The sequence below is a fragment of the Chrysoperla carnea genome, chromosome 1, assembly GCF_905475395.1.
Source record: "Chrysoperla carnea chromosome 1, inChrCarn1.1, whole genome shotgun sequence".
In the NCBI taxonomy this organism is placed as follows: Eukaryota; Metazoa; Arthropoda; class Insecta; order Neuroptera; family Chrysopidae; genus Chrysoperla; species Chrysoperla carnea.
The window spans coordinates 88,015,532-88,037,911 of NC_058337.1; the positions used below are offsets into that span (position 1 = coordinate 88,015,532).

At 28.6% G+C, this 22,380-nt stretch overlaps 1 protein-coding gene across 5 annotated transcripts in view; it reads left to right on the forward strand.

Moving 5' to 3' along the window:
* Positions 1-22,380, forward strand: part of LOC123304994 (GTPase-activating protein skywalker) — a 101,537-nt gene that overhangs the window by 57,257 nt on the left and 21,900 nt on the right. For all 5 annotated transcript variants that reach the window (XM_044886574.1, XM_044886575.1, XM_044886573.1 and 2 more), the window contains exons 3-5: positions 2,157-2,281; positions 11,583-11,729; positions 20,799-21,152. In XM_044886574.1, the coding sequence (XP_044742509.1) occupies positions 2,157-2,281; positions 11,583-11,729; positions 20,799-21,152 (626 nt within the window). The remainder of the gene's footprint in view (positions 1-2,156; positions 2,282-11,582; positions 11,730-20,798; positions 21,153-22,380) is intronic.

Here is a 22,380-nt window from a genome sequence, read left to right on the forward strand (position 1 = left end):
TCCAGTAGTAAAGATAACAGTCGTTGCCCATTCTAGGGAAGATTTGAGTGGGCCTAAATTTTAATGGACCCCTACTGGTAAAATCGCTTTGTAAACTATTGGACTTGTTCAATAGTTTCTTTTTATACCATGTATATATGAAATATACATAGTATATTAAGTTTAGTCCCAGGTTTGTAACGCTTAAAAATAATGATGAAAATTTTTTCATATGTGTTCATAAAATCACCTAATTTCCGGTTGTCCGTCCGTCTGTGGACACGATAACTCAAAAACGAAAAAAGATATCGAGCTGAAATTTTTACAGCGTACTCAGGACGTAAAAAGTGAGGTCAAGTTCGTAAATGAGTATCATAGGTCAAATGGGTCTTAGTTCCGTAGGACCCATCTTGTAAACCGTTAGAGATAGAACAAAAGTTTAAAAAATGTTCCTTATCAAAAATTAAACAACTTTTGTTTGAAACATTTTTTCGTAAACATCACTGTTTACCCGTGAGGGCGCCAATTAGGCGGAAATTTTATAATATGTACTATACTTATAATATTATCAGTTATGTATGTGTCACATGTTTGTATGTGTTATGTGATAAAGAAATCAACACTGACTATGCATGGTATTTCAACAATTAACTCAGTCAATTGTTTGTTTTCACTTGTTAGTTTTTATTTAGCGTAGTCGGATTTTTTGATTTTATTATATTATTTTTTTAAATTCCATATTTATTTCGAAGAGCTTTCATAATTCAAAATATATTTCTATGTATTTAAAAAAAGTTGCATTGTGACGTTTAAAGTCATATTACGATCAGTTTATGATATCATAACCCCAAAAAATTAATAAATCGCATTTTATTTATAACAACCTTACAAAAGTTTTGAAAAATCACTTACTTTCTATTACTATCACTTTCTAGATGCATCTCATGCATATATTTATGAAATATTTACTTAATTGGGAAATTAATTTTTTATAGTTCTTGAGAGTCATAGAGAAATGCGCTGCTTCAACATCTACTTGGGCCGGATGTGTCGCTAGAGCAACTGAAAGTTCAGAGTCGCCTTCAAAAAGAAGAAAAGCTCAATATTTGTTATTAGCTTTTTATGTCATGTTAAGAAAAAATGCTTTTAAAATCAAATATTTGAGATTTATTTTTATTTCAAGGTCGTTTAAGGTCTTTTTTAAATTACACCATATATCTTTTCTATGACAATTTTTTCATCATAATGCAATATTTCAAATACTTCATCATTAAAAATGATTCGTCATTGGTTACGTCATTATTTACCGTTTATTTGTATTTGTTGCTTGTAAATACCTGAGAAAAGTTGTGAATCATAAATACAATAAAACCTTTATATGATGCAATTTTATGAAATAAAGAGTCTGAGAAATTAGCAGATTTAGATGATTTGAAGTTAGATCATTAAAGGTTAGAATCTCTTTTCTAGTTTGCTATTTGCATAACGCAATATTTTTATGAACAAAAAGCTGCAGTATGGTATAATTGGCTTTCATTTTCATTAATAATAATAATAATAATAGTAATATGACTTAATTTTTATTTGAAAGAATAAACAATTTTTTCATAAACATCACCGTTTACCCGTGAGGGCGCAAATTAGGTGCAAATTATATAGTATGTATTATATGGGAATATCAGTTATGTGAATGTGACATGTATGTATTTGTGGCTATCTTTCTTTACTTAAATGACGTAAAAAAAGAAACGATTCCGAAATCAATATTGTCTATACATGGTATTTGAATAATTAACTCAGTCAATTATATGTTTTCACTTGTTATTAGAAAAATTGATTATCTATGTAATAAATAATAAACGATTTTAGCATTATTTTAGCAGTGATTAGATATACAATCCATATGGAGTTGCCATCGCGTTTGTGTAATACGGATGCTAAATAAGGCTACTGCAGATTCTCTTTTAAAAAACTCAATTACATTTGGAACATATTTCGCTTTATTAGTATGACCTAATAAGCCATATTATCTATGGCTTTATTAATATGATATTATAGTCCCAGAGCAGACTCTAAATCAATTTTTTTAATGCGTGTATTTTAGTTTTTAGAAACAAAATATCGTGAACAACTTCTTTGATATTTTAACACTAATGTTTTATTTTTTCAACTTTCAGAGGAAGATTGTTATCATTGTATGGCAACATTAGTGGCAGCAAAAGAAAAAATGTTTATAACACAAACAAAACTTTTATACGAAGTTACATGGAAAACAGTGATGCAAATAACAAAGAAACATGTAGTAAGTACATTTTTATTCATTTATATTATAGTACAATGTCTATAAACTGAACATATCAAAATATCTTTTGTGCCAAAAATATAAAATATTCAAGTTAAGGTATTCTTAATGACATACCACTAAAAGTAATTTTATACGAAATTATGCAAAGAGGTAGTTTTTAACGACATAAAGTTGTAAAAAAATTGTGCAAGAATTGACCGTCTCTGTTACCTGCTAAAAATTTTCAAAGTTGTCAACGTTTAACACCTAAAGGATAGGAATCCATTCTATTTAGAAAACATTCACATTTTTAAGCTTTTAAACAAAACTAGACATGCGTAAATCAACAAATTAAGGATGTTTTGAGCCTAAATACGATGTAATTGGCCATTTGGTTTGCGAAAAACAATAACCAAACTTTTTGATGTATACATATTTAGTCTAATCCAGAAAATAATTGTACAGGGGGCAACGTTGTACTGTAATCACGTGGCTGCTTCTTGTACTGTAGGCACATATAAGCACTATATGCTAGTATTCGTTTAATCGCGGTATCAAAGCACTGAAGTTCGAAAATTTGAACAGTAAGACGGATTTGAATGCGGTTTTCTGCATTCGATTCGTTATAAATTGATTTATAAGAAATTAAAATTATGCAATTTGCATAAATAATATGCATTTTATAATTGCATTTTAAATTGGCCGTAAATATACTAAATTCACAATTCGAATATTGGGACAGAAATGGTCTCCGAGGTACCTTGCGTACCCTGAGAACCCCAGGCACCAGGTACTTGGTTTCCTATTTTGCAGCGATATTCGTTCTCAGTGTCCCCTAAAAACCCCCGAGTCACGAGATTGAACTGATAATATCACAAATTTCCCATAAACTCCAGGAGACGACAGGAAAACCGTTCACTCTGGGGACCAGATACTTGGGGACCGATTCCGACGGGATATTCATGTTCGGCGACCACAAAAACCACATAGTAACAAGTTTGGAACCATTATCATCACTTTAATTACAACCTATTTGTGAATTTAGTATATTTACGGTTAATTTAAAATCCAATTATAAAATGCATATTATTTATGAAAATTGTATAAAATCAATATTCTCTCGAAATTTCAAACTTCTATCATAAATGATTTAGACTACAGGCGTTGACTACAAAACTAAATCAATTATGTTATCAAATAAGAATATTTAGATAATTTATATTCAAATAAATTTATGCTTTACAATGATGTTCATAGATAACACAGTGAAATGTCAAAAAATAAATTAATTTTTTTTAAATATCTTCATAAATTATAGCTCATGTGTTATCTTAATAAATTATAGCTCATAAGTCTGATGTATGAGCTATAATTATTGTATAGTTTGATTAAAATCCATTAAGTAGTTTTTTGCGTGAAACTCCGACCGTACAATTTAATTTATGTTTATTGTTTTAATGGATTAGATTGATTCAAGTTAAATTATTTCAGATTATAGGGAGCAAACTGTAATTATTAATCATAAGTTTATTTACATTTTGAAAAGTATTTAAGAAATGATTGACGATTACTGATTAACTACTGTTGTGGTTAGTTTTAGTTAAATCTACTATGATCAAGTAAATGTGATTAAAAAAACCGGTTTTTAATTTTTTTTTTTTTTTTTTATAATGTAAAAGTTTTTTACACACATTCTCTGGTGTTATTTCACCTTTGGGAAACAAATTTTTATGCAAACCTTGTCAAAAATTAGTTCATTTTTTTAACTAAAATTTATTTTTAATGTCCATAAATTAATGTTCTCTGGTCATTCTATAGGGTGTATCATAAGTCACGCCGCAATAAATTCTTTAGGTTTAAATTAGTCGAAAATAGATAATGACAAAATTTCATTTGAGCCTTTCTTGAGGAGATAATAAAAAATAATTTGTAGTGAAATCATATCCTGATATGTTTCTGTTTTCTGAGTAGGAGAGTAGGCCTGATGTAGGAGACGGGGCCGTGTTTCAAACGTATCAGTATATATTTGAGAGGGTACATTTTAACCCCACTTTATAACGACTGGTTAATTATGTCTCTTAGATGTTAAAGAAAGAAGAGTACAACTGCAGAAACACTAGAGCAGAGTACTAGAAATGAAACAGTGTATATGTTACAGGAAAATTTGATCCTACAGTAAGAGTTGACTCTTCCTATGTAAAGTCGACTGTTATACTATGAAAAGTGTTGAGATTTGATGAACATGTACTAGTTAGCGTTAACTATAGCTAGGTAAAGTATGTACTCTCATTGTCTTGAGATAGTAAGAGTTGACTTTTTGCAAGAACCGGTCTACCTGCCAATGAAAAACTAATAAGAAAGGCAAAATCTTTTTAAATAAGCATGCAAATGTTTAAAAAATTATGAAAATAACTGTACGTAATCTCTTTACGTAAACATTAAAAAGTTAAAAAAAAAAGAAAAAAAAAAAACTAATAAAATTTACTATATAATAAAAAAAGGGTAAGAATGAATGAACGTAATCACAGGGTTAACCAAAAAGCCGTGCAGACCCGAGCTAACTCGCCCGTTAAAAGCATTGCCAATATGTGGGCCAGTGAATGAACGCACGAAAAAAATATTAATTTTGCCTACAAAAACTCAGATTATATTCTATTCACGATAATTATCTATACTCCAATTATCTTAAGATGAGACTCACGATAAACACACGATAGTGTCCGTTAAGCCTTACCTTAAATAAAAGCTAATAGAAATATATATCATTTGTTACAACAAGAATTCTGACATATTTATCACACTTAACACTCTGCCTAGGAAAAGTGTGTTTACCTAACATTTTCAATCAGCTGTTACTGACGTTTTTAGAAAGAGTTTACTCTGCCTAGAAAGAGTCAACTCTTACTAACAATCGACTTTTCTTCTAACATATATATGTATATGTAATTTATATTTGAATGTATGTATGTATGAAATTGTATAATAATTTTTTTCTGTTTTTACACTTTATAGTCGCAAACAGATATATAAATTAAGACAGGAAAGGAGTTACTTAGATTTGTAAAAATGTTTTTTAATTTGAGTCGTAACATTTGCGTCTTTTTCTATGCATGTAATTACCGCAAATAACAGGTCGAATGAAATTCCAGCCCTAACAAACGCTTCACTGATGTTATTCCACATTTTTTTTATTTCTCTTTCAAATGTAATTTGAATTAATTGTCCTTTTTTAAATTTTAATTAAATTTTTTATATTCAACCCAAGTTAGTCAAGATTGCATAAATTTACTATAAAATATATAAAAATTTGTATTCAATTCGAGTTTATTTTAAGGCAGTACGAGCAAGGTTAACGGTTGAAATTTTTTGTCTAAGTTTTTATTTTGATGATGACTTTAGACGTATTGTTCCAAATTCAGAAATTGAATTTGATAATCCATTTTATTATTGGAATATTTCCTATATCTATAGAATTTATTGTGGTTAAAAATAGTTCACGTACTTTTATGAGATAAGAAGAAGACATCGAATATCAGATATTCACAGAAAGTATGTTGCCTTTATACGATATCGAGATTCTTATATGAGAATTTAAATTATCTTTTGGATTGATATTTGTCTCTCATCAAATTTTTAAGGATGTAAGAGCGCCAGGGAAATTTTGGATAAAAGGCTTGAATTTTTTTATGAAATTGGACTAAGACCAAATTCATTCCGGAAAATGATTTCTCCAAAACAAGTCGATAGAAATATAAAAATTTTAAATTAAAGTTAAAACCTCAGTAAATTATTAAAAAACAAAAAAAACCATTTTGCCCGACTATTTAAGGATGTATGAGCACGATAGTGGGAACAAAAATTTAAAAAAAAATATATTTTTTCAATTTTGATTATGAATAGGTTACTTTTGGAAGAGAAAAATAAATTATGAAATTGGATAAAAATTAAAATTTATGTAGAAATATACTTAAAAAGTCTGATTTTGAGTCATAAAAGCACATAATTGTTTTATTATATTAAAATTAAAAATCGTAATCGTATCATGTGACCTCAAACACGAGCGAGCCCTGATGTGATGCCATATAGGCAAAACCTGTCAGTTCAGTGTAAACAGCTGGGTACATATCTGTAAAAATTAACTGTGTCCTTTCGTCAGTGCATTTCATTAAGGGCATGATAAAAAAGAAGGTAAAAACTAATGGAAATGTGGTAGAAGATTTTTTGACAGAATCAAAAAAAAGAAAAATTACTAATGTCAATACTTAAAACATGAAAATGATTTTCTTTGCAAAAAATTAATATGCTCTCATTACGTTACCTAATGTGTAGTAAGAAAAGCAATGATTATGATGAATTTTTGAAAAAAATAGCTCATTTTTTTAATGACATAAATATTAGAAACGCAGAAAAAGAAACCAAGAATTAACATAGAAGTGGATTATGGTACGAGTACCGCTATGGGGAGAATTACTGCTTCGAATTGTTTTAAAGTAATGACAGTTGATTTTACCAATATTACATCACAAAAATGTATGACAGCGTTTTTGACAAAATAAAAAAGGTTTAAAATTTAATTTAATTTTATGAAAAGAAAGCGTATTATTTTTGCCACAGTAAAATTTTTTGTGGATTTGGAAAACCAACATATTGAAATACTTTTTAAAACATGGTAGTACCCTATTATGCTATAACTTGACAATGTTAGACGAAAAGCTAGAATAAATTTTTCGATATCTGGAGTAATTTTCAAAATATCGAAAATTTTGTTCAATTACTTAGCTTTCAATATTTCGAACCAACGCAAATATCGAAAAATTTTACTCTTATTTTTCGTCTACATTCATGAAGTTATAACAAAATTCATCATCAAAGTACAAATAAGGTACAAATAATTTCAGACACAAGTCTAAACTTGCCTTGGCGCTCCTATTACCTCAATATTTACATTTTTATGTAAAAAGTTTGCATAGAGAATTCGAATTCGAAAAAATAAATTTCCATTAAAATGCGGTTCTGTTTTAATGTATCCTATATAAAAACCCTATGCATATCAATATTAATTGTGTTTACTTTGAAAATTTTATATGATATAATTTATATGTATGCATTTAAAATTGGTAAGAGCAAGGCTGTCCGCTGCTCTGTTCGTTCGCTCACATAGTAAATTATTATTTAAAAGCAACAACATACACACATATAAATTTTAAAAAGCTATTTATAAAGTTGACCTAATCCGCGTAATTTTCATATACAACATATATTAATAATATATTTACTTCTTAATAAAATATGCGAATTTTGTTATAAATATTTTTTACTTCTATATAAAGAAAACAATCAGCTAGTTATCCTGATGTCGATTTCAATGTATCTTTCTTCAAAATTTGAAATTTTATGACAAGAGGTGACAAGATCTAAAATTAAAATTTAAATCGATTGATATAAACATAAAAGATATTCGTTGGGGGCGTTTTCATGGTAGGGACAATCAAATCGACGCCAGCGCTTTTAGTGGATAATTTTGACGTTGACATGTTAATGATATAGTAAATGTCAAATTAAAATTATTGATAAATAGCAATTAATTAAACTTGTTGCATTAGAAATTGTGAAAATAAGAGACGAAATTGCTTAAATAATATTTTTTAAATGTAAATTAACATTTAATATTAAATTTTCACTGTAAACCATATATGCAACCCATAAAATTATATGTCCATCCATATGCCAAATTATATTAATATCATTGTCTCATGCGCGGTGCGAATAAGCAATTGAATAATTTTATCTTTTTCTTGCAAAACAACTTGTGATATGTTCCAAATTATAACGTCACCACGTGCTATTCTCCACTCTATTTGTCTTTCATATTTTCATAGGTTTTGATATTATTCAAAAATTGATTTTAAACGATGTTTTGGATCGTTATCGAACGTCGATTGAGCCAATAAAAAAACTTTAGACCACATGCTCTATTAGGAGCCATTCATTAATTACGTGATCAAATTTTGATAATTTTTGACCCCCGCCCCTTTCCCCACGTAAGCATACATAAGATTTCTCGAAACAAACCCCCCCCCCTTTACCATCGTAAGTAAGATTCAATCTCGTTTTGCCGTATAATGAAACGTTGTTAGAAAAGGATCAGTTAAACTAAAATTCACAGTTAAACTTAAATTGAAGATTTTTATTCTTTAGCGCAGAGATTTTAGTTCGCGATGTGCATACATTATTTCTATTATAAAATTTCAACCTATAAAATCTTATGTAAGAATGGGTTTAACCCCCCGGCCCCCACATAAACACATGATAAAATTTTTAAACAACCCTTGCCCTTCCCCCAAATTCTTATGTAATTAATTAATAGCCCCTTATACACTCCATCAAAAATGAGCCTCATTTTTTTCTTAAAAATAACACTTATCTTTAGGGCGGCACATCTCTATATACTATAAATGAGAAAGTAAGCCTGTTTGTTTGTTTGTTACGCTTTCACACTAAAACTAGCGAATGGTTTTTAGTGAAATTGTACCGCAATATAGCTCATACTTCAGAATAACACATGAGATATAATTTATAAAGATATATTAATAAAAAAATAAAAAAATTTTAAAAATTAATTTAATTTGACATTGTGATAAATTACAGATTTCTGTAAAAATAGTCAATATAAAATATTTCACGGTCATCTTTTCTGATATACTCAATGAATAATTACGACTATAATACATTTACAAAAATAGAAATCCATACATATATTTTACCTGTGTAAAACAATCCTTACCATTATTTCGAGTGTTATAGAAAGGGGTTAAGCCAGAGCAATCTTTATCAATATTTACTTTTAAACCCAGCGAAGCGGGTGGGTATCACTCTAGTTCTATATAAATAAGTAATTACATTTTCTCACCAGTGTGTACATAGAGGTCATGTGGCGTTCATACCAGATTTTGCACATATATGTTTATATATTGAATCATGTCCAACATTGAAAAATTTATTTTATTTTTGGAAAGAATGTTTACGAGAATTAATTGAAAAATTTGTCTTTAAAATGTGTTTTACTATTTATGTAATTCCGGTATAAATAATTTTCTCACTAAAAAAATATTGTTATTGTTGTCAAACTCTTTTTTATTACGTGAAATGTTTTTATGTTCCGAGATTTGACCACGAAATATTCGAAGATGTTGCCAAAAAAATTTGTAATCATCTGAGGCATTTCTAAACAAATTTAGTAATGTTTTTTTTAATGAAAAAATATTTTCATATTTTCAAGAATCGTATCTAAAGAAAAAACGTATTGTTTTTCAAAAGAAATTTAATCACAAAATTTTTTTGAAACGGAAATGAGGAATACTTTAAATGTTGGCTTTTTATCAAAATTTTAAATGTTTTCATGGTATAATCATTAGAATGAGTAATTTTGATAAAATATTTCGACAAATCTTATAAATTGAATTCAGGGATCAAATAGAACAGAATTCGAAACAGAAACAAAAAAAATAACAGAAATCGAAAAGAGTATATAATTATGTTTTAATTACGTTTTTTTCACGTTTTCTTGATTGTTACAACTGTCAAAAAATTTTTCGAAATACTTAAAAACTTTGATATATTATATTTGTGGCCACTCTGAAATTAATTCATTGGTGGAGAGTAAAAGGAGGTGCACTTGTACCCTCCTGTCGGGACAGAAAATACAGACACAAATTAAGTCACCTTTTGAATAAAAACTTAAGGCGACTAGATTGCTCTCCAAATTTGTTTATCACGTTGTTGCTTAAGTCAGTGTCCTCTACTTTTTGTCTGTGAACATTAAGCATGTATAAGCCGCTTACAATTGCATCTCCCACAGTTGACCGATTCCACGTTGTAATGTGCTTAATATACGTTCAATGCTACATGATGTTGCTGAGATAGTTACAAAAATTTTGATTGCTTCCTTTACCGCTGGATTAAACGCAGTGGCTTCATTTAAAGCCGCATCACTTGTTTTATTATACCCTGTGTCGTCTCCACAGACGAACTGAAGAAAAAAGGTTTATTAGGAGATTTTATGAAACCTTTCCAAAATTTTGTTCGTAGCATCAATATTTTCAAAATTTGGAACTAAATTTAGTATACGATAACTCAAAAACGAAAAGAGATATGAAGCTTTGACAGCGTGTTCAGGACGTAAAAAGTGTGGCTAAGTTCGTAAATAAGCAACATAAGTCAATTGGATCTTGTAACGCGTTAGAGATACAACAAAAGTTTATATGTAAAAAAAGCTTCTTATAAAAAATAAACAACTTTTGTTTTAAATATTCTCACTGTTTATCCGTGAGGGAGCAAATTAGGACAAAACATTGTCCATTTTCCAAAACTGTAAAAGATAGAAACCTGAAAATTTGCAGGTAGCATCAACTAGTGGTCTTGTAAAATATTCTCGCAAAGCGAAAAAAAATTTAGAAAATACTTCCGAAAGTTTCCGAATACCAAATAAATGGCGACCGAAAGACTGCCATAAATGTGTTGTTTTTTAAACTTTTGTAATTTATAAAAAAAATAATGCAAGCACTGATATCACTGATATCAACTGATGTCAATTGTTTGTTTTCACTTGTTTTTCTTTAATATCTCTACCTTGATGGGATCCAAACTGCTTAACCAATTAACTTCAAAATATAATCAAATCTAGCTTTTAATGAATGCTTTTGAATTTTAAGAAAATTATTCGAATAAGGGTGCCTACAAAGCGAAAATAATTAGATAATATGACCTGAACAGAAATTATCAAGAATCTAGTATAGAAATCGAAAAGAATATGATGTTTTTTTAATTGCAAGTTTTTCATTAATGATATATTTATTGTCTAATATTTTGCAATTAATTTTACGTAGTCTCTTCTTGAGTGTTACAACTTGATATCAAGCTATAAGCACAATAATATCAATTCTAGATTATTAAAGCTTCTTTATCATCCAGCGCAATCAGCAATAGAAAGATTTTACAGAATATATTAACGCTTCTTCTATTACAGCTGCTAGTTTTAGTCAACGTCAAATCGAGGACGTTGTGAAGATCTCCCTTCAAAGTGCCTCATGTCAAAGAAAGCGCGCGTGTTCTAAATTTTTTAACATTTTTTAATCATATGTTTTTATAGCCGCTCTATAAATAAATAAACGTTCATTCATAAAGTCTCATTAAAAAAAAATTATATTTTTTTAATAATCAGAGAACCTAAACCTATTTGATAGAATGTTTCGTGTTGACATGATAATTTTTTGTGCAAATAATGAATGAATTTTCTAATGTGAATGTGTTTTGCTTTCAGAAATCCGCTGCAACGCATGTAGCACGACAAAGTCAAGGTTCACGTGTAGAACATATTTATATGGATTGGATATGGTGGATATTACGTGGATTACCATTTCATCATTTAGTTAGAGTTATGGACTGTTTCTTACATGAAGGTATTAAGGTTCGTACAATTTGTTTTGTCATAAATGATTATTCAACTTAACGGAACACTTTCGAAATGATGTAAACTTTTTTTTTCACCTATCAACTATACATTTGAAATTCGCTTTTCTCCATACATGATAGATATCAACTTAGGTATATAATACGGCTTATAGAATTGTTTTAATATAATTTATATTAATTGTATTTTTTTAAATTCAAAAAGAGCCTTAATACTTTGAGAGCAACGCTTGACGTGATTTTTTGCACAGAGAAAGCTGTTACGTAAAAGTAATTGAATAAATTTTTTTTTACGAAATTATTTCATTACTTCAAAGCGAAAATTGTTGGTCATAATTTAAATTTATTTAATTGCTAAAAGTGAAATTTACAAAATTTAAAAAAAAAAAACCCGACATTTTTCGGGTTCTGAACCCTAAACTCGCACTTGAAACTCCCTACATTAAAATACCTTTTTCCTTAAATCTTTTTGAAGATCATCACCAATTTTTTGGTACGAAGCCCTAAACTCACCACTTGAAACATAGCTAAGAACACTCTCCGTTAAATTACCTTTCAAACGAAACCAAAAAAATTTAAATAGGTTCATCCGTTTTGGCGCTACGATGGCACAGGCAGACACACACACATACCGGTCAAACTTATGACACCCTTTTTTTTTAGTTCGGGGGTAAATTAAAGTGAAAGTTCAGAATAATTTCATTAAACGTTCAAATTAATTATATTAATTTTTTCTCGAAACTGATACCCTAATCTCTTTTGTAATTGGGTACTATTATTAGACTTAAACCTTGCAAAATCCTTTACTCATTATATCAAATTTCCAATTTTTATAAGCAAGGGTTTTAGCAATATAGAAATGTACTTTTTCTTCTCAAATTTCAACCCTATGTATCTAAAAAAATAAACGGTTTCTCGGTTTTAAGTGTATTAGGAAATCTTTATATCCTTTATTTTTATCAACCATTTGATGAAATCCTGCGGTTATAGCTTGACCATATATATTGATATAAATTATTTGATGTTTTAAAATTAATCTGGGGTTTAAGAAGACAGTAATCGAAAAATTGTTCCGCCAAGATTTTTAGAAAGTTTGTTTCTTGTCTTGAATAAATTTCAATTAAAAGTTTTTGAACGTTCTAACTTACGATATTCGATCTTTCGGGCGAGAATTGTAAATCAGACGTTTAAAATCTGGCACTTGGTAAACAGGGTAGCAGGGAGAGCCAGCAAATACCAAGTTTTGAATGTCCGATCTACTTGCCAGAATGATCAACTTTCGTAAGTTTTCGAAATTCCACACCATTTTTTTTCGCCTTCGCGATTCCCTTGCATTTGGTTGTTTATTTTTAAAATTTTATATTGTACATTTTATAACCATAGAGGGGCAGCTGCCCTTTTGATGTCATCTTCGTATCCATCATGTGTATACATGTTGCGGATAACTTTCTGAGTGTCGTGGAATTGATATAGTCTTTTATACAGAGTGTTTACTTAAGTTGGCTACATATGGAAAACATTTTGAATATTAACATTCAGCTATTCACTCTTGACATCGAATGTACAGGATGCCACAAATAAAGAAACTTCGATAGGAATGTTAATGGTCGTTTAGAAACGTAGATCATTTTGAACAGATAATAAGGAAAACGGTTCAAGAAATCACTCCCGAGATATGAAGGAGTGTATTTAAAAATTTTTGTAAAAGAACAATTACATGTATGGAACACGAAGGTGGAAACGTTGAAGCAAAAACGAACTGAAGATAACTGTTTAAGAATGAATTGTTAACGATGGGAATGTTTTGTCTACTTCAATTTTAAATTAAATTTTACAATTTTACAAATCCTACTTATAAAACACGTCATCTGTTATCCAAATTAACCAGTTACCGTAATTAAAATGTTTTTTTGCTAATTTGAAACATTTATATCAAAATAATTAATACAGAACATTTATTTTTCATACATTACGTTACAATTATTATTGTTGACGTAAGTAAAAACCTTCGCGTTCCATATGTAATTGTTCTGGTAAAAAAAAAATTTTAATACACTCCTACATATCTCGGTAGTGATTTCTTGAACTGTTTTCCTTATTATCTGTTCTAAATGGCTTACATTTCTAAACGGCCATTAACATTTCTGTCTTGACCATTAACTTTTTCAACTTGTGGACTCTCTATTCGAGGTCAAGAGTGAATAGCTGAATGTTTATATTTTCGAAAGCAGAGATTTTTATAAAAAATAACTTTTTCGCAAACATTATAATAAAAAAGTTTTCCATATGTAGCCAAGTTAAAGTAGACATCCTATATATTTATTTTTGTTTAAAATAATGACTGCGGGAGAATTAAGAGGATAAATTCTGACAATATACATGACAATTTCTAAAACAAAGCTAGATATTACTACTAGTTAAAAAATGTAATATATGAAAATTTATTAAAAAACAGTTAATTTTTTTAATTATTTTTGATGAACACTGAATGAAAAATTAAAGAGCACGGGGGACAAATGTCCGCTTACACGCCATTCGTAAAGCTAAAATAATTTGTGGTTAAAATCTGCGTCCAGATGTATAAAATACAAATTTTTTGGTGATATCAAAGAAATTTAAAAAAATAATAAAATTTGTTCTTCGAAGAACTTTACCACTGTAACTTAGAAACGAAGCTATCGCGGAAATATCTTAATATGAATTTTCTTTCATAGAATTGACTTAAGAATATGCGATAAATTTTTAGAACTTAATTTAAACACTGCACGACCTTCGATTGTTTAGGGAAAATAATTTTTAAATATTGTGCTTCAAAAGGTTGTCTCGTCTTAGGAATAAGAAAGAGCATCTGCCCAGGAGATGAAACCATCCTTTTGGCTTAGATTACGGTTTTCGAGTAAACAACATTCATAGTCGAACTGCCTATAGAGTTTGGAATTTTGAATTTTCAGATGATAAGAGGGAGTAATTTCAAATAAAAGTTATTGGGTTTTAAATTATAAAATCAATTGAGTGCCGGTTTACTTAACAAAGTATGTACGCAGTTTTATTTGATATTTTGACTTTCGTTAGTTCATAAATTATCATTGTGCGCTGTTGCTGTTGTTAATTATGTTCAAATAAAAGCTAATTTTTTTGAACAATTAAATTTTTTTCATTAAAAAATAAATGATTGTTATTATTAGCTATGTTATAAGTCATTTACGTAGATATAAAATAAAGTGTTATTATTATAAGTCAATGTTTGTAGTTCATATGCAAATAATTAGCATTTATTATCTATAATTATTATTTCAAGAAAGTGAAATATCACCTCACCTCGAACTAATTATTTTTTTTTAAAAACATTCAAATATATACATACATATATCTCTATATCTCTTATGTATCGTAATTATACAGGATGCTCTCTAAAAAAATCTACCACGTATTGTTAAGCTCAAGATCTTAGTACATTAAACTTAGTAAAGTTTATCTACTTGAGCGATCTTGAAGTTGCAATGAGATTATTTTTTCTTCATAGTTTTTAAATATTACACAATTTTCCAAAATAAGTATTACCAAGAGTATATTTTTTGTACTTAAAAATTACATAAGATAAATTATTTTGTCTTCGTTAAGTACTTGGAAAATTTAATTACTAAAATCTCACATTCGAATCGATTGATATTAATCTTATTTTTGATATGATTTCTTTTGTACGATAAAACAACTTTTAGCAAAATCAAGTATCATCAAAGAAGTTGTTAAGAATAATAATAGTTTAAAAAAAAAACACGCTTTGGTAAATAGTTGAACTAAAAAATAGAAAATAATTTCTATAAGCTCAAAAAACAAAAAAAACAAAGTAGAATTATTAAGAAAAATACACCCCACGCTTTTTTACAATAAAATGGTTTTTCTCGTAATCAATCTATTTTGTTTTTTAACCTATAAAAATCATTTTCTACTTTTGAGTTTAGCTAGTTAAAAAAGCGTGTTTTGTTAGTTGTTTTAAACTATTATTTATTCCTTTTTTAGATCGATCAATCATTAAAGCTTGAATATTGATTTTTCAAATTATAATATCTTTGTTTGGTTCGAAATATACAAACTCTCCAGTTGATCCTGTCAGTAGCAATATTCTTATCTCAAAGAATAAGTCACATATGCTTCAGTACATGGCCTTAGACAAGACACTACCTTATTTTCAGATATGGAAAAAATTGGCAAACCTGAAAATAATGATCAAGATAATATACAATAAATTTAAATTAAATTATTGTATTTTCATCGGACCTCGGATAAGTGTGCGAGGTTTCAAATCAATCCGACATTTTGAAGTGAGTGAAATTCACATTACAAGATTTAGTTACATAGATACATACCATGCTAATAAAGGCGTGTTAAAAAAAAATCCAAAGCAACTTGCAACTTCCCGGTCGTATAGCGACCAAGTAAAACAACCTTTAGCTGAATTACATTTTTCGTTCCACTATAGGCGGCGGAGCGTTGTAAATTCCTTTAAAACATCCTGTATGTTATATTATCTATTTACTAATTTGTGTATATATTAAGCTATTTTATTTATATGTGTAAAATATTTAAATAAGTAGTATTCCGTACCAAAACTGAAAATATGACAAATTAACTAAGCTAAGAAGGAGAGACCCCTCCATCATTCATCTTTTTCGAAATAGGAATTTTGAATGGCAATTTGGATTATTCAATAGTCATTTTGAGAAGCTGTTCAGTGGAGTAGGCCTAACGGCCTCAAAGCTGAGAGGGGCGGCTAAGCATTTAAAAGAAAGGATCAGTCAGCTCCCAAACCTAGCAAACGTCGAGGTTGCTCAAAATAATTTTTTTTTTTTTTTTGGGTGATGTCTAAAATTTTTGGGTGAAATCCTAATTTTAAGACTTCCAACGCATGCTCCAAGTCCCTTTGATAAGCATATGCTATTTTTAACCATTTCTATTATATAAACGCATCTATGAATGGTTTGATAATTAAGGGGTCAAGTAGGTTGAAGAATAGCACGTGGTGCATTTGTTTTTAAAATTCGCATTGGATTTATTGCAAGTGTTATGTAGACGGTAAGTGAGGGTAGTAAGGCTGGTGAAAGCTCGATCGAGGTAACTGCTAGTAGGTAATAAAAACCAAACAAAATAATTTTTAATGTTTTTTGGAGTTTTGTCCTTTTTTATCGTTATTTGATATGTCTACTGCCATTATACTAGATTGTTTTAATATAATAATTCCATTGAATAAATAATCTGAAAGTAAATTGAGCATTTTTTACTTTTAGTGAGATTCTTAAGTAAACTATTTTATTAATAACTTTCTTTTCTACTTCCAACTTCAACTATTACCTTTTTCGGGTTTCCATCCAGAATATTTCAACGTTCTGTGGTATCCATAATGTGAAAATAAGATTAAAATGAAATTTGTGCGTCTGTGTAAAATGCATGAGCATGTGTGTGTGCGTGTCTGTCTAAGTGCCTTGACTTGAGTAAGATGACAATGTAAATGGATAATTTTTTAATACAATTCCGTGGTACTTTCTAAAGGCTGTTGTCTTCGTACAATATTGTACAAATGTTCTGGTCTATACTTATAATAAGCATGTATAACTTACACATACATTGTCAACTTGTGTGTTACTTTTAACTCTAATGTACAATGCGGAGATATTCTAGTAAAAAAAAGTGTGTTCTCGTAATAAAGTCTTTCTTCTCTCTTCAACTACATATACTTTAACTATAGTCGTTTCTGTTCAACAATAAAATTCTTACACTTTGAGTAATTATATCGAATTAGAGACGGTCAATCGACTTCAAATTTTCATGATAATTTCCGTGGTATTTCTTAATAAAGTTAAGGGTTTTTAATCAATGGCTTATTAAAAGGAAAATAAATAAAAAATACCATATTGACAGCTTTTGGCGTTTTCCAATGATTCGCGAAACTTGTACAATTTACTGCCAACCACTAAATGGTATTATTATGTAATAATAAAATAATGTTTTTGGCGGTCGTTTTAAGAACACCATATAATTATGAGATTAGTAACAAATAATTATAAATTATTGTATGTCAAAAATAATCTTAAAACCATTATAACTTTCGTGCATATTTCATTATTTTATTTTTATGATACATAACACATTCCATTTTTATGACAGAACTAGCTGTATCTGTAGCTGCTAGCTGTTGACTGTTGGCTGCATTATCACATGGTTTCCAATAATTTTATTCAATTTATTATTATTATTATTATTTTTTATAATCAAAATAGAGAAAGTTTTAATATAATTGATGATGATGCGAGTTGTATATTTTATATTTATATCAACTTTGAGATCATCGCACGCACATTGCACTATAAGGAAGTATTTATTATTCAAATGACCCCGGATAAATCCTCCAGACAATCATTGCTCTGGTAAAATAATATCTCAATTATTTTTTTAAATTCTGTATGTCTAATAAGGTTTTTCTGTTTGTTCGTCAGAAATATTAACTTGGAAAGTCGGTTCCCATTACTTACAACGATAAAAAAGAGTATGCGAGTTTTAACGACTGCTAAGGTTGCGCCCAGTTATAAACGCTTTTCACCTCCATAAAATTTTAACAAAATCCGTTAAAAAAATAAAAAGGTTTTATCAAAATTCAATAAATTTATTTTAAGTTAAATCATATATTTAATAGATAAAAATAATTGTATATATTAATAGATAAGTTTTCTCATTTGCTTGTAGTAAAAAAAAATCTTTCTTATTTTCATTCAACTTTACCACAAAAGTTTTTTACATATTTTCTTTGTCAAATATTTCGAAACAATTAAAAAATTATTATCATTTAACATAAAATTTGGCTAAAAACTCTAAATCAAATTAATATTTTTAATTTTATTTTAAATTTAATTTTGAAACACTTCATTCGTGTTATTACAAACCCACGAATTTATGTTTATGAATAAATCATAAATAGTATTTATAACATTTTATGAAAAAAATTATAAATTTTATGAATCACATGACCTTTCTATTCATTCAAAAAATGAATGAATATCATTTTAAGAATTTTGAAAATTACGAAAGAAGAATTTTTTAATACTACAACTTCCGTCTTAATGAATAATTTTTCATTAAAAATGTCAAATTTAATTATTGTTGGGGAATTAAAACTAAACTATCTCGCTTTTAATAAAGAAGCCTGGAAAGTGGGATACTGCGGAACAAAAAAGTATTTTTGGACTTTTAAAAATAAAATAAATTTTCATATTAAAATTCGGGATTCAATATTATAAAAAAGGTAACTTTTTCTTTAATAATTCACATTATCATTCTTTAAAAGAGATGAGACCAAATAGAGTAACATTTGCGTCCGGTCGAAAATTTTAGCACAACGGTTCGAAAGAAAAAAAATATAACTTACTGGCATAATTTTGCGGCTATTGATACACAATGAACTGTTATATAACAAAGTGCTATCGTTTGAACATTTTGAACGTTGTTTACGGACAAATTTTCTTAGAATAAATGATGAACAATAATCTTTTATACAGGGTTTTTTGCGACTTAACGGAAGTTTTAGTACCAGATCCGAATAAACAAAATGGAAAAAAAAAACTGCTAATTCTTATCATAATGATAATCGATACAAAAAGAACATTTTTTAACTGTAATGCTATATTATTTTCAAAATGTACAAACAAAAATCATCTTTACAATTAAAAAAAAAAAAGGTTTTGTGTATCGATAATGGTAGAACTATGATAGGAACGCGAACGGAATTATGTTGCGCGATCCTGGGCTACTACTACTTAGAGACTTGGTTAATTACTCAAATAATTGCCATTTTAACCCATCTTTACAGTTTAAAAAAGGTTTTTGTATACCGATAATCATAAAATTATGATAGGAACGCGAACGGAATTATGTTGCGCGACCCTGGGCTACTACTACTTAGAAGGTTGGTTAATTACTCAAATAATTGCCATTTTGTAAAAAACTGATTTCTATAGTGATGTAGATACACGGTTCTATTGTTTTGAATGAAGCCTGAATGCCTTTTGTATCTACGGGGCTCTGGGCAGCCATATTTTCCCCCATTTTTTTAAATTCGGATCTGGTGCTAAAACTTCCGACAAGTTACAAAATGAGCCTGCGTGTATAAAAGATACATCATTTGTTCTAAGAAATCTCATTTTTCAGAAAAAAAGGTAGTCGATATTATTTTAGGGAGATCCAGGTATCTCTACTCAAAATTGACATTAAGTATTAATAAGCATTCCGAAGGAGAGATATATTTATTAGGATCAAAAGTCATATGTTATACTCTATGGACCTCCAGCTTCCTCTGTGTATAAAAATCATAACAAATCTTTGTTCTATTTTGACGTGAAGGACAAAGAATCAAACAAACTGACACTGAGAAATATTAGAATAAATAAAAAGATAAATAGAAATATTTGAAATTTTTTTTAAATGTACATAAATATTGATTTTTTTGATACTTACAAATATTTCCTCTGCATCCTTTTAACGACATTCATTTCCAGGACTTATAAAACCTCTATCTAAATGACAATCTAGTTTTAATAATAAATCGAGTGATTTTAGCAGAATAAATAGACAAATTTAGACAAACTACATTTTGAATACACAAAATAGAGACATTACGATCGTAGGTATAACGCAGGGGGCTAAAATGTAGCTCATTTTCGTAACTGGTAAGATATAGAAGAGAATTTATATTGCTACTTAATTCTTAAGTGAAACTCAACAGTTTGAAACATTTTTCCGCCGAATTTATTAAGTTTTCTGAAAATTGTTTCTTACAAAATTTGCCTCTGTTATTAGAAAAAAAGCTATGAACATGAGTTATTAGCCCTCAGGGATACATTCGACTCTATAAAATTTCACATTCCGTTTCAAAAGTTGTCCCAATTTTAAGTATTCAAAAGGACTGATTATAGTCTATTAATTCCATTTTTTGTGTTTAACTCACCCGAACTATAAATATAGCTCAAGTTATCGAACAAAAAATGTATTTTTAATTATTTTTAAAAATTAATCTTTTCAGGTATTTTACCGTACTGCAATGGCAATATTAGTATTGTTTCATAAATTTTCATCGCCACAAAATTCTGAATGGATCAATGAAATCAATAAATCAGGTGTTGATGTGGCATTAAATAAATTTTGTCGACAATTACCTGTGTCACCAGCAAAATTATTACGTACAGCATTTGGAATCCGTGCACTAAGTTCCACCTACATTTCTCGGGTATTTATTAAAACAGAAATGGTATTGAAGAGTCGGAGTGTATTGAGTGGTTCACGACAATTGGTACGATCCAGATCTAGTGATAATCTTCCAACCAGCCAATCGCAGGTCAATATCCAAATGATGTCTCATACGCTTACTATCCGTGAGGTAATTTTTTATTTCAACATTTTTTTTTATTTCGTTTCCTTTTATTTAAAAATTTAATTCGTTTACAATATTTTTGTAGTTCTCTATTTTCAATACAAGTCAATTTTTTTTTTGTTTTAATTCTATTTTTCTTTTTATGGGTGTTGGGAAATCTTTTTATTTATTTCTCATAATTTATCAGAGTAGAAAAATTTGTTATGTTAATTTATGAAAATTAAATTGATTAATTAATTTGTTTTTAAAAAAATTGTACAATATTTGTAGAAAACAAAATTAATGGCGAAGGACGATGCAACTGTCAAAACATTTATAAATTTGTTCATTTAAACTTGCAAATTTTCCCACTTTAATTTAAACAAATTTTATTAAAATAAATTTTAAAAAATCAAGCTAGTTATCCATATCACGAACTCAAGGCTGGAAATATGAAAACCCTTAGCTTTTGTAAACAACAAACGGCTGATTTGGTTAAAAAATTGTGGTAAGGAAATTTAGAATGATATGCGTTTGGTCGAAATCACTGAGACATGAATATGACATCGTCTACGGATAAACACGAAAGGGTTATGATTCTACGCAATTAAAGAGAAAAACAAAAGTTCGACTTCTCGAAGTCTAATTACTATTCGAAACTAGTTATAAAAGTTAACATTTACACTTTCATCATCCGCTTATTTAAACCAATATCATTTCTTTTCTTCAAGTTTTAAAGTCATTCATTTGAAGCACGAAACCAGCTGCAACTAAACAGCTTTCTCGCTAATAATAACAGATAGGGTAATAAAAGAATTTGAGTTTTTAAGATCGAGGCTCTCAAAATTAAAAACAATAATAAACATAGTCATATCAAAAATTTTAAGCATTTTTTGATTTATTTCGATACACCCTTGTATAAGAAGAGTTCCAAGGCTTCCAATTACTAGTTTTTCCTTTTCTCTCGAGTTTAAACCACAAATTTGAGCTGGAGCCACTTGTAAATTACATAAATTTTTTAGAAACATGAAGGTCTGATAAATCTTTCTGTATCTTTATTTGAAAGATCCGTTATGAATATCACGAGCGGAGTAAACATGACTTTATTAGTCATTATTAATAGTTGCTGAACGTAGTTGCTAAACCTTCTAAATCTGAATCAGATTGATCTAAATACTAAGTCATCTTGATCTAAAAGAGAATTCAGCTTTCTGGTGCAAGGAAAGTCAATCCAAATCTACGATAATCTCTTTTT